We start from the raw sequence: 14,169 nt of genomic DNA, 5'->3' as shown, positions 1-14,169 counted from the left end.
TTAAAAATAGGGGAAGCAGTTGCTTAGGTTGTATTCAACTAACTTTTACTCAATAGTAGACCTATGATTGTAATTAACTGGCCATGACTTAGGTCCATAATTTTTAAGGAGTCTATCTGAGTATAAGTTAGTTGAATACAATGCTAGTTACTTGGCACCTTTTGAAAATAAGGCTGCTAATTCTTAGTTCTGCCCAATTAAGAAAATCATGCACTCAGTTTTACAACTATGTGAATTTTACTCTATGAAGCTCCATTTATAAACAGGCCTTCCTCTCCACATCCCATCCACATAAATGAACGGTGATGCTGCAATGTCATAGGTTCAGGGGGCAAGTTCAAATCCACACTGAGCCTTGAAGTTCACCAGATGACGAGGGACCAGAGTCTATCTCAGCCTAGCCTGCTTTACAAGGGTGCTCTACTTACCTCTGTTGTAATTCTGGGGATTCCTCTCATGTGTTATGTGTCTGTAGTCTTGCCCCTTATAAAATTAGTGATTTAAAAAGAATGGCTTGGGGGGAGGCAGAAGAGAGTAAACCCAGCATAGGCCTGCAGCAGGCAACCATTCCCTCTGCTAGGGGCCACATACAAGCAACAGGTGTGGAAAGGTCAAAGCCCAGTGTGGGTCACCACTTCTCTCTCTCTCTCTCTGCACCACCTCCTTTCCCCTCCATTTCCCCCTCTCCTTGCTACCCACACGAAATTAGGCTAAGTGCTGCTCAACAATGAACCCACCAGTGACATACTCCTTTCTAGAGTTCCATGAAGAAAGTACAAGATGAACATGTAACGCATAACCCAACCAAATCAGGCCATGTCAACATTCTACATACCTAGAAACGAAATGGGTGTCGTCAGGACAAAACGCTACATTTAGCACCCAAGATGCGTGGCCACTCAGGGTGCCTGCCAGGTTCGCATGCTGCCTGCAGAATTCAAAAACAGGCTCCAGTTTAGAAATACACCCTAACAACAGGCTCTTCAAAATAATATTCCAAGGAACTTCTGAGTTTCTTCAGATGTTTATCAGAGGATTCTCAATGAAAAGCTGGAGCAATTGTGGACAGGTATGACAAAACGGTTGCTTCTCATGAATCTTCCTTGCAATTCTCAGCTACCTGGGAGTGATGGGTCCGTTTTACCATATTCTTCATTCAAGGTCCAAGAGATTAGCATTCCGAAAGAATAAAATGTATGTACTAGACTGCATCCCATATTTACTGCCATGTGAAAGGGTTCACACTTCATGGAAACACAACCAACATCATCACTTAGCAGGATATGACTTATCCCTTAATTCAACTTTCCCCAACCTGGTGCCCTCCAGATGTCTGGCTCCAACCCCCATCATCTCTAACTAGTTGCCATGCAGCCTGGGGCTTATGGGAGATGGGGTTCAACAGCCACTGGAGGGCAAGAGGCTGGGGAAGGCTGTCTTTATCAGTCACATTAATTACAACCTTCGTCTTCCAAAGGAAAGGGGCAAACAACACCAAAAGATGCTTCTTTGCAGAAGCCAAATGGATGAAGGTAAATATTTTTATGGTGGTCCAGGGGGAAAATGGGCTCGATGAAGCAATACCACCTGGTATAAAGGCAGCTTCCTGGGGGCTGATGGCCGGATGGGAACAAAACAAATCCAAGGAAAAAGAGGTTTTTTGTAGCTATTAGACATGTCAGCCAAATAGAACTTCCACATTCAGACATAGAAGGCCGCTCTTGCAGGATACCCAAAGGCATCTGGGTGGCCACCAGTGTTTGAAACTAACTGGGCACCAGGCACCTCCTGTAACAGAGAATGGGCTGATTGTGAGGAATTTCTTATGTCTTGTTGCCGTGTATTGCAACTAATTTAAATTGCTGGCGCTTCTAAGAGGCTGTTGCCTGTTGCTGGCTGCCGCTTGGATCTACTTGCACACGTGAATGCTAATGCCACCCTACATTAGAAAGAAGAAGAAGAGAAGGAGTTTGGATTTGATATCCTGCTTTATCACTACCCGAAGGAGTCTCAAAGCGGCTGACATTCCCCTTTCCCTTCCTCCCCCACAACAAACACTCTGTGAGGTGAGTGGGGCTGAGAGACATCAACGAAGTGTGACTGGCTCAAGGTCACCCAGCAGCTGCAGGTGGAGGAGCGGAGACGCGAACCCGGTTCACCAGATTACGAGACTACTGCTCTTAACCACTACCACACTGGCTCTCTAGAGAGAAGGCGGCTGCCTGCTGCTGGTGTGTCTCTGCTGCTCAGCTGCATTTGAGTGTGTTTCTCCACCAGACACAGGAGGCTGAGAAAGAACAAGCAAGGGTGGGAGGGTGCCATAGGGGAGGCTTTTATTCAGGATTAAATCTGCACTTCAGAGAGCCTGTCTGAGTGCTGGGAGGGAAGGAGCCACCACTGTGGGAGGAGGGACGGAGGTTGAGATCTCTCCGACGGCAGAGGGAGGGAGGGAGGGAGGGAGGGAGGGAGGGAGGGAGAAGAGGTATGCATGTGTGTGCCATTTGGAGAAAAGGGTTGTTTCCATCCCTGATCTGATGTTTGTCTTCTACTTGCAACAGAACTCCATGGGGCTTCCTCCAAAGTAAAACATGCATGGGTTGCCTGTGCTTGAATGGCTGAAGCCGTGTGTGACTGTTAAGGCTGGAGTGAACATATGAAGGTAACGTCTTCTCCAGGGCCAGTGCTGCCTGGCCAGCTAGGGGTTGTGTATGTTTTAAAGTATACCATGTTCACTCTACTACCTCCTGCAGTTTATCTTGCCCACTCACCACCCCACCGTTTCTGCCTTTGGGGAGGAATCCCAGCTTTCTCGTGACCTCTTCCTCCCCCCGCCCCACCGGATCATTCTCCTTTTCATTGTCTGGATATTTCCCCCATTTCTTCCCTTCTGACCACCCAGACCCCTTCTAAAGGGACAGTGTTCTGTGTTTGAATCCTCTCTCTGCAGGCTCCATTCTGCTCTCCTCCTTCCTTCCTCCTTTATCTAAAAATGCAATGGCCCCTTTTTTCCCCTCATCTCCCCAACTCTTGTAAGATCCTTCCCATTTTCTTTCAAATCTAGGCCACCAAACCTACCCTATCATGGTGATGGCCTATTTCGTTTTTCTTTCTTTCTTTTTGACTTTTCTGCACCCTAAATTTGGCCTGGCCAGCTTTGTAGGTGAAAATTTAACACAGCCTTTCTGTAGTGGAGGAAGCCATGGGAAGCATGCAGATTTCCTTGCCATTGAAGAATGGCCCGCTTCCATATCGATTCTATTGATACTTGTTTTATTTGGTAGTTTTTCTGATGATGTTCTGGCTCACTTATAATTGTTTGTCTCAATTGGATTAAAAAGCTAGCAAGCAATGCATGCACATGCACATGCATGCATTGGGCCTCTCTGCCATCAGTTGCATAGGCTGTAATAAGTGGTGGTGTTGGTTAGAACAGAATCAGGAAATGGTAGTTACTCTGGATTTATTTGCCCAAAGCACAAAGGTATGGTCTGGGGTGCTCATTTTATTTTTGATGCTTTCTTTTTAGAATGGTTAATTGCTTCCATTGTTCAAAAGACACCTGGAAGGAATCAAAACAGCAGCAAAAAGGTGGGGAATCACCACTGTTAAATTTGATTCTGCTTGATGATATACACAATTCATTTTCATCTTTGTAATCTTGGGGGGGTGTGTGGCTAGACTTTCCATTGTTGTGACCATAACCTAGGCTTAAGGTGCCATGTGATGTCTAGTTTGTATATCTGAGTTTCTAACTCTGTTGGCCACTGTAAGAAACTGGTAACACTAGATTAGGGTTGTCTTCTGGGGCTGTTTGCTCTTTTCTATGCAAGCCAAAGTTTGTCACTGACGTAAGTGATTCAGACAGCCTTCCTCATCCTGGTGCCTTCCAGATGTTGTTGGATTACAACTCCCACCAGTCCTGACCTTGCAGGCTGGCGCTGACACAGGAATTGGAGTCCAACAACCTCTGAAGGACATGCTATCAACATACATCCTGGCAAGTTTGGAAACTTCCTGTTGGTTTGGGAAACTGAGGAGCAGTTAAGAGGAGATACAAGGAGGTAGAAAGGTGTACAAGAGTCAAGGGAAATTTGACTTTTTTATCTCCAAAAGGTAAGATTTTACCATTACATTACCACTGAATCAGTTTTGAGAGACATTGCCATGCTCTGGACAGAGAAGGATTAGCACTTACACGTCATAAATCTTGATGTAGCCATCATCTGAAGCTGTGACAAGTAATTGGGAGTCTGGGGAGAATGTCAAGGAACGGATTGGCATAGCGTGCCCTGAAATATATAAGAATCCCACTTTCATCCATGAAGGCCTGAATATATCACATCTTGTACTGCCTCCACCCCTGCAACCCTGTTTGACCAGCTCCTTTCCTGAACTGTTTCTGGAAGCATGGGCAGAAGAAGCTCTGCTGGGGACCTGAAAACGAGGGAAGAAAGCAAAGCACAGCCTCTATATTTGGAGGCTTCAGACCACTTCCCAGAGATCGAGAGCAATCTGCTACAAGCATTCCAAGCCTTACCTTCCAACGTGTGAAGAAGTTTTCCAGTCGCAATATCAAAGATATTGATAATTCCATCTATAGCTCCACTGGCAAGATATTTTCCATCCGGGCTCTGCAAATAACAGAGAATTTGCATTTTTTTTTAAAAAAAAAATGCTATCTTCCTCCATCCCCAAGTGCAAGCAGGCATAAAGGGAAAACATATTCTATTTAGAGAAATTTACAGACCACCTAATCAAAACAACCACCACTAAGTTGAAATAAAAAGTTTTTTGAAAGCATCTAGAACAACATAGAAAAGATGCCTGCCTGTGTTAACGTTAGGAAGGTTGCTCCAAAGCATAGACTGGATGAGTCCAAACAGATGAGGAATGAACATTATGTGGCATTTTGTGAAAGTGCAAGTTCCACAGATCAAAGTGGTCAAGTACGCATGTAAGGGGTAAGGTGATCACCTTTCATGTAAACTGGTCTGAAGTTCTCAACAGCTTTATGTAATAAGAGTAAACCTTGAACTTGTCTGAGTAACAAACTGGCACCCAGTGCAAATCTTGAGCTATAATATGCTGCTCTCAACAACTGCAGTATTCAAACCAATGGCAAGGACCCCCCGCCCCGAGTTCTTTGCAGTAATCCAACCTTGAAGTCACCAATGCCTTGAATACTGTGGTCACGTTATAAGAACATTACGTCAAAAGAGCACAGTTGCATCAGGCCACAGTCTAATCAAGTCCAGCATCTTTTTCTGACAATGGCCCATCAGGTGCCTATGGGAAGCCTGAGAGCAGCAGCACTCTCCCCAGCAACAGGGATTCAGACCAGAGGTTGTGGAACCCAGAAAAAGTCAGCTATACCTAAGCCTCGCCAACATCAGCCAATTTCTTTCTGGGACAAAGATGAGAAAGGCAGCCCTCTCTGCACGAAGATTAAATATGCCTGTGGGTATATCAAGCAGATCCAGTGATGGGAAAAGCTTCAAGCTGCAGCTTGACATTGCAGGTCTCTTACAAATCATCCTGCTTGGGGCTAGTTTGGAGCTTAGGCAAGTCTGCAGAGTGCTAGATGCTTTGCAGTACTGGTCTACATTCCACCAGAGGGTATCAGTCTCACTTCAACAAGGCTCTGATTTTCCTGCAAGAAAACCCAGAGGTGGATCCCTAATCCCTAATCAAGTGCACCAATTGGTCCGGGGCATAAAATGTGCCAACTGCTGATTTCAGGCTATATCACAAGGCTGGTGAACCTTTTTGGCGGTATGGGCCAGATCCTTATCAAGATCAGCCTCACTGGGCTGCCCATACGCCAATCACATGTCATCAAAATGACATAATGTACAAAGTGCTGTTAAAAGGAAGGTCCCCCCCCCCCACTTCTGTTTCAGTTGGGGTTCCATGCAAAGCCCTTGAATCACGAATTGGGGGAAACAGCCTTGGCCAGCTTAGAGCCTTTGGTGGGCAACGACTGGCTGGCAAGACAAAGGCTCCCCACCAGAACATATTCTAGGATCAGCTAGTGGGGACACACCTATAAATCCCATGAAAAAACAAACACTGATTGTTGACAAGTACACAGTTATATTCTTGTCACATTCAATTTATCTGGGCCTGTGTTTTAATGTCTCTGGGCACCCATACAATTTTCCTACTGTGGGCCCCATACAGTGTGAAAGCATAGCATTTTATCTGGTTTAGATTTGCACACACAGCCTTGTGAAGAAGAAAACGGAGTAAGAGGTGCTGGATTTGAAAATCTTCTTAAGCAGCACTTATTGATCAGCATTTTGAAACCATTAATGACCTAGCACAGCAGAGGTCTGGGGCCTGGTCATCTCTCCCTTGGCACCACTTTTTAAATGCTAGCAAAACACAGGGCATTCAGGACAAATTAGTAAGTGGTGGAGACAGTAAAAGAGATTGCACCAAAGGCCAATTAACAGACAGGATTCTTACATATGCAATACTCAGGATGAATTTGCCTCTTGTATCCAAGGAATATTCTTTTTTTCCAGTCTCGACACCAAAAATGTTCACTTTCCCTATGTGGCTTCCTGTTGCAACATACTGGGAGTCAGGCGAAAAAGCGAGTGACCAGGCATCCACTGTGAGAAGAGAAGGAGGGAAACGTTAGTGCTCTAAACTCCAGATTAAATATCCAACACTGATTGAACTGTTCTTATAAGTGCACAGCAATGTTGATGTATGACTAGCTGTGCATGAAAGCAGATATTAGAAGGTGCATCCCATTGCAAGCTATTATCATCGTCACATGCTATTGTGCTCAATATCCTGGTGATGATGTTGAAGATGATATCTTTGTAATGGTTTGAATCATTCAAAATGATTTATATTAATTATTTAACAACAACAACTTATTATTATTTATATAATAATATAAATAATAATATTATTTATACCCTGCCCATCTGGCTGGGTTTCTCCAGTCACTCTGGGCAGCTCCCAACTGAATATTAAAAATACAATACAGCATTAAACATTAAAAACTTCCTTAAACAGGTGCCTTTTAAAAGTAAGATACAGATGCCTTTTAAAAGTAAGATACAGTGGTACCTCCAGTTGCGGACAGGATGCGTTCAGGAGCTCCAGTTGGATCCTGAGGTTTTCACAACCGGAGGTGCCTGCTCTGTGCATGTGCACATGGCGAAACCTGGGAAAATACTTCTGGGTTTGCCACGTGCGTAACCCTAGGATTCGTATCCAGAGGTGCACGCAACTAGAGGTACCACTGTAGTTGCTCACTTTCTTGACATCTGACAGGAGGGCGTTCCACAGGGCCGGTGCCACTACCGAGAAGGCCCTCTGCCTGGTTTCCTATAACCTCACTTCTTGCAAGGCGGGAACCACCAGAAGGCCCTGGGAGCTGGACCTCAGTGTCCGGGCAGAAGGAGACAGGGATACAGGACCAAGGCCATTTAGAGCTTTAAAGGTCAGCACCAACACTTTGAATTCTGCTCGGAAACGGCTGGGAACCAATGTAGGTCTTTCAGGACCAGTGTTATGTGGTCTTGTTGGTCACTCGCAGTCACCAGTCTAGCTGCAGTCTATCCGCATTCTGGATTAATTGCAGTTTCCGAGTCACCTTCAAAGGTAGCCCCACGTAGAGCACATTTGTAGTAGTCCAAGCAGGAGATAACTAGAGCATGCACCACTCTGGCAAGACAGTCCACAGGCAGGTAGGGTCTCAGCCTGTGTACCAGATGGAGCTTGTAATCCTTACAAACAATCCAATAAGGTGAATCAGGATTAGTGATGCTAAATTCTTGAGAATAATCTTTTGGAGAATATTCTCGAGAATATTCTTGATTAATGAGAATATTAGACAATTTTCATTTAAAATAGAATATTCATTATAATTAAAGTTAAACCATTCTAAGGTGATGGCACCAGTAATGGTCATGTTAAGGTTTGTTATAACGAAACTCAGTAGTTAAATCATATTTTATTCTTCCATTAGAACACGTATTGTATATGTTACAGGACTAGTCAAAAAATCTAATTGGCATGTTAAGGTTTGATACAAGTAAATTCAGTAATAGGCTATCTTGTGCTTCTAATAGCTCTAACACTTAATAACTGTTTTGGTGACTAAAACACAGCTTGATAAACAAAACTATATGCATACATATAAAAATGATAATATATTTCAGTATGTCAAACCCTGGTAAATGGCACCTTGTACCATTGAATGGCACTGCAAAAACCAGTTACTGGCACTAAATAAAAATATAGAAACACCAACTGTTTAAATCAAAGCCACCTCACATGCTGTTACACATAATTGTATAAGCCTAGGTACTTTTAAGTGTATAAAGCATTAAAGCTACTTTCTGTAAAAAAAAAAATAACACTGTATGGCCAAGGGTACAGAATTGTTAAGAATAAGGTCACACCAAAATAGAAAAAAGGCTATTACATGTAGTTGAAATGCATACGAATTAAAATGCACATCAGATTAAATGAATAGCATTTTTAAAAATAAAAAATAAATAAAAAATGCTCACATTTCAGAACTGCCAGTGGTGAATGACACAATGCCCAGTAATGTAACTGGATCAAAAAAATCATTTTTCATTACTTACACTGGCTTGACTATTTATTAGATTTTAAAAATGTGGGTTGTAAAACTGGTTCTTACATTCAAATTTATAATTTGAGGAGAATATTCTCCAGAGAATTTTCTAGCAGAGAATACAGTGGTACCTTGGGTTAAGTACTTAATTCATTCCAGAGGTCCGTTCTTAACCTGAAGACCACTTTAGCTAATGGGGCCTCCCGCTGCCGCCGCAGCATGATTTCTGTTCTCATCCTGAAGCAAAGTTCTTAACCCAAGGTAATATTTCTGGGTTAGCAGAGTCTGTAACCTGAAGCGTCTGTAACTGAAGCGTCTGTAACCCGAGGTACCACTGTATTCTCATTCTCGATAATATTCTCCGGAGAATATTCTCACCTCACATCACTAGTCAGGATTACTATCCTCCATTCTGAAGATGGAGAAAAAGAAGCTGAGAAGTGGCTTACCTGAAATTCAGCTAGTGAACTTCATCACAGTGACAAGGTTAAAACTGGGGCCCCTTACTGAATCATCACCAGCTCAGTCACCTTGGAACTGTCCCAATGAACAAACCATCTGAGCAAACATGCAGAGCTCTACTTCCTAATGGAACAAATTACTAACTAACTCCCCATTGACTTCTATGGGATCCACAGCCTGATCCTGTGTCAAGTTATTCAGAAGTCAGTCCTGAAGAGTTTAATGTGATGAACTACAGTCAGCATGCATATGATTGCAGTTAGTTGTGACTAGATTTTTATGGAACATATGACCCTTAAGGTCTTCAACACCAAAATTATAGCTCAATTGCTCTATGGAATTCCAATCTGGCTGCTAGGGTTTACCCAGATGGTTGAACAAGTGCAGGCAGCTTTCCTTTTTAAGATTTTTGCTGTCCCACGCTGTGTACCCTATGCAGCCTTGTGTCTAGAGGGAGGTCAACACAAGGTAGAGACTGTTGCCTGGACGAGATTTCTTCGATGCTGGTTAAACATCTGCCTCACAACAGATAAAGATCCTCTCCTTAGTGAAGTGTTGCTAGATCCCTTTCTTTCCCCAGGGCTACAACAGTTTAACACAAAGGTACAGCAACTTGGGCTGTCAATGGAACTTCTGCGTTCAATGTCCCTACCATCTGCCAAGGCTAGGTTGTGGAACAATGAAAGCCAGATCTAACAGTAGCAGCACAAAAAACATGCTCCCCTCTTTACTTTCTTGGGCACATGAAACTAACCACAACTATCTCAAATTTTTGTTTAACCCTCACGAAAGAAGGGCATTTTCGCTGGCCAGGTTCAACTCAAACCCATCAAACCTCCTTTGGAGAAACGTTCTCGGGCAAGGCGGTGTGAGGTAGAATCTGCCCATGTGATGACCACCTGGTGGAAACTCTTACTTATATGGTTCTTAGATGTAAACTATATGCTGATCTCCACCAGCAATTCCTAGAGCAACTCTGCATCCCCAAATAGAAACCAGAGTCAGTGGTCATACACTTTCTACTATTGGGGAATGACCAGGAGCTCACCAAGTTAGTGGCCAAATATGTTTATCTGGTATTCTGTTGTTGAAACACATTGCAGACGACTGATCTCCCTGGAGACCTAGATGTGTGACAGTAGTCTGCTCTGCCTCTCCTTTTTTTTGGTAAATGTTTTGTGCCACGGGGGAAGTGGTAAGTCTGTACTGTTATGTTATGGATGTTTGTATGTGATGCCAACAAAAGGTTTGATGATGATATGTTAACCTTGTAATCCGCCACAAGGTCCTCTTTTATGAAAATAGCAAATACATACATAAAGCTTTAGTTAATGTTTTAAATTAAATATCAACAATAAATCAATAACCTATTAATTACCTTCCTCTCAAAGGGTTCAGAGCAATGTATAGGTAAAAGGTAAAGGTACCCCTGCCCGTACGGGCCAGTCTTGACAGACTCTGGGGTTGTGCGCCCATCTCACTCAAGAGGCCAGGGGCCAGCGCTGTCCGGAGACACTTCCGGGTCACGTGGCCAGCGTGACATCGCTGCTCTGGTGAGTCAGAGCTGCACACGGGAACGCCGTTTACCTTCCCGCTGGTAAGCGGTCCCTATTTATCTACTTGCACCCGGGGGTGCTTTCGAACTGCTAGGTTGGCAGGCGCTGGGACCGAGCAGCGGGAGCGCACCCCGCCGCAGGGATTCGAACCGCCGACCTTCGATCGGCAAGTCCTAGGCGCTGAAGCTTTAACCCACAGCGCCACCTGCGTCCCGAGCAATGTATAACTCTCATATAAATTTCATAACACAAATACTAGAAACAGTATGCTAAAAATAAATATTAACTACTCATTAGAACACTTGCAGCCCTTGAACCGTATATTCTTAGTAGTCAGAGAACTTTTGAACTTTACCAGGTCCAGCATCTATTGACTTGATCTGTTTGCCAGTGTCTAAATCCCAAATGCGAATGTGAGCATCTAAAGAACTTGACGCAGCAATGGTACCCGTGTGACTAATATCCACCGAAACTACACCCAGCTGATGACCTTCTAATGTCCACTTGAGATCCAGCTTCTCTCCGTTCCTTTGCAAAATAAAAGGAAACTAAAATTTAAAAACAATACATGTTTCTTCATATGGCACACCTATCAACACATTCTGAAATTCTGTTCTGCATATTTTTCCATTGCCATATTATTTTTGGTTTTCACAATCCATTGCCCTCCCCAAATTTCAGTCTTCCACATGAAAAGGAGATGAAATAATTATGCACATAGAAGTCCCAAGAAAGTCAATGGGAAAGGCCTTAGCTCAGTGGCAAGGATCCCACATTCAATCTCTGGCATTTCCAGGAAGGAAACACCCTTGTCTGAAACCCACTGTCAACACTTTCGAAACCACAAGTTACTAACAGCACAATGAAAACAATTTTTTTGCAAGGCTTGCTTGGGTAAATCAAAGCACAGCTTAAAAATCAAATCTGAATTTGTGTTGAACTACAGCGTGTATACACAGGAAACCAAATTTTATCAGAGCAAAAAGAATAAGGATTATACAAGTTCACAGAAGTTATATCAGCAGCAACTAGCTATGATGCCAAACAAACCAGCACATGTTTACATCATGCTCCTAGCTTCTCGAGAATTCAGTTTAACCAATTCTTTTTCTTTCTTTCTTTTTTGGAACTCACCATTTCCAGACTTTCACCATGTCATCCAAAGAGCCTGAGATGACTGTTTCTGAGCCATCGTTTCTATTCTTCCCCCAGGCCACTGACCAGATGGCGTCGTCATGTGCTGGGAAAGAAAATAACTGATTGAAAGATGAATGCAAGATGATTCCAAAAAGGAATGCAGTTTAACAGCTGTGGTTATCTTAAGTTTTACTGGATAACAGCAAGGTGTCACAGATAGTATCAATTCTGCCCTAATATCCATTAGTCCACTCTGGACACAATTTTAGAAGTAGATATATTTCTCCTTTGTTTTACTCAGCTAGTGAGGTGGGGTAGGGGTGGATGGAATAACAGAAAATCTGGCTCCATATCCAAAGTGTCTTTAAGTTAACATCTTACATTAAAAACCTGATAGTACCAAATTATCGAAGGCTTTTCACCAAAGCCAGACTAAACGTCTTTCTTTCTGCAGTGTTGGATGGCAGATTGAGAGGAGTTCCCTACCAGGACAGACTTTGCTCGTGTGCTCAAGACATCAATTCCATAAAATGTATTTTGTTGCACTGTGCAAAATATGAGCAAGCCAGGGCTGAACTGATACTACCCTTGCTGGTACCTTTCCTGGGAAAATCAGAGGCTTACTATATCAGGTTCCTATTGGAAGACCGGACAAACACTAGAACATTAGCAGTGGCAAAGTTTTTATCGGTGGTTGCAAGAACCAATGATCCCTATATTCTGAACAAAATGCTTGTTTAACTTGGAGGTAGGCTGTATGAATTGTGTATTGCCTTGTAACGATTTGTTGAGTCTCTGGACTGTAATAAAGGTTGATGATGATATCCAAAGTGACTAGGTCTGACACACTATCATTGCTCTAGAAAACTGGTTCCATTGTCAAACTGCTCATTCTCAAGAACGGTACAACCAAAATCTACTTTCCTGCAATTTAAGCCCATTAGATCTAATCATGTCCTCTTGAACATCAGAGTTTAAGCCTCTGCCAGCTTTTATTTAGAAAGCCATTTGAAGAGTGTTAGGATGTCTCTCCCACCACCCCGTTTGTCTCTTCTCAAGACTGTACATAACTTCTCCAACCTAGAGACTACAAATCCCATCATCCTGACCAGTGACCATGCTGACTGGGACTGAAGGGAATTGGAGCCCAAGAACATGTGATGGGCCAAAGGTACCCTATCCCTATGGTATCAGAAATTATGACAGCTGGATACAAATTGGATTCATTTTTCACACTTTTCCCTTTTCTGATCCTTAATTTTGTGTCTTCATATTTCAAACATACCAGAAATCGCGACAACTAGAACATTTCTTTCATAAATTATTTCTTTCTTTGAACAGTTAAGATGGAATTCATAACTTATGTTAACAAGTCTACACCTTTCTCATACATTCAATTTGCCAGCTTTTGTTAATCAGGCACAAAGTAGGATTATTTCCTCACCTTGTTCTTGCTTGAAGAGAATACTGTACTAGGGGAGAAAAAGGAATATCCCTGTTATAAAGTAATAAAATTTAAATCATAAAATTAAAAGTTGTGGCTCTTATACACTTACTTGCGTAGTCATTTCTTCATACAAACTGAGGACACACAGAATTGGTCTGGGGAAGGAAAGAGGGGTAGTCAAACCAAGGTAGAAACATTCCCAGTGAAGAAATAAATGTGCGTAAGATCAAGTTACAAGGAAAGCAATAAAATAATAAACAATGTAGAAAGCAAGAAAACAAGCTACATGTTCTAATTTCACTTCTGCCATAAATTCACTAGGTCATGATTTCCAAGTCCTAAAAGTTTGGTGCTGTGATGTTTTTACTATAATGATCTGTATGTTCTCATATATCAGATAGAGAGATAGATAGCTTCAATTTTATTGTTTAATTGCTTTTTAATGGCTCTTCCCACCCCCACCCCCTCTTTATTTTCAGCTGTTTCTATTTTATCTGTAAGCCGCCTGGAGTTCCTGTCATGGAAAAAAGGAGAGTCCAAAGAAATATAAAAATAGCAGCCGAGGTCGCCCTCTCCCCGAGGTGGCGGAAGGGAAGGCCTTTCCCCTCCGCTTCCCAATGGCCCAAAGTTTGCCCCAAGGCGCCCGAGGCAGCAGCGCAAGGGCGGCCGCACCCAGCGCCTCCCCGGGCAAGAGGCCCACGGGGGGGGGGAGACCCCCTTCCTCGCTCTGCAGAGGGAGCCCCCGAGGGAGGCGAAAGGGATGTTGCTATGGAAACGCGGCCTAGCAAACCCCGCCCCCCCTCGCCTTCCCCGCGCGACCCCCACGCAGTGCTCGCCTCTAATTCCGAGATCTTTGTCTCGACGGATATAGCGATAGTTCAATCCGTCTCCAAGGCTCCCCGCAGCACTTCCGGCGCCTCCTGGTGACGCAGACGATGACGCGCCGCCCGCCGCCAGGAGGT

General features: G+C 43.4%; 1 protein-coding gene across 5 annotated transcripts in view; it reads right to left on the bottom strand.

Moving 5' to 3' along the window:
* SKIC8 (SKI8 subunit of superkiller complex) overlaps positions 1-14,169 on the bottom strand; it is an 18,531-nt gene extending 4,362 nt beyond the window's left edge. Inside the window, exons 1-9 of one of the 5 annotated variants that reach the window (XM_083712254.1) lie at positions 14,044-14,169; positions 13,317-13,362; positions 13,141-13,232; positions 11,758-11,863; positions 10,979-11,151; positions 6,469-6,617; positions 4,538-4,631; positions 4,196-4,289; positions 836-928 (exon numbers count right to left, since the gene is read on the bottom strand). In XM_083712254.1, the coding sequence (XP_083568380.1) occupies positions 836-928; positions 4,196-4,289; positions 4,538-4,631; positions 6,469-6,617; positions 10,979-11,151; positions 11,758-11,863; positions 13,141-13,153 (722 nt within the window). In that variant the 5' untranslated portion in view covers positions 13,154-13,232; positions 13,317-13,362; positions 14,044-14,169. Of the gene's footprint in view, positions 1-835; positions 929-4,195; positions 4,290-4,537; positions 4,632-6,468; positions 6,618-10,978; positions 11,152-11,757; positions 11,864-13,140; positions 13,233-13,316; positions 13,697-14,043 lie in introns of those variants that run through there. The other 4 variants (XM_083712256.1, XM_083712253.1, XM_083712252.1 and 1 more) reach the window with 4 other exon arrangements.

The sequence above is a fragment of the Podarcis gaigeae genome, assembly GCF_964106915.1.
Source record: "Podarcis gaigeae genome assembly, chromosome: 14".
In the NCBI taxonomy this organism is placed as follows: domain Eukaryota; kingdom Metazoa; phylum Chordata; class Lepidosauria; order Squamata; family Lacertidae; genus Podarcis; species Podarcis gaigeae.
The sequence above is the reverse complement of the archived record's forward strand: the minus strand, read 5'-3'. Positions and strand labels throughout refer to the sequence as shown.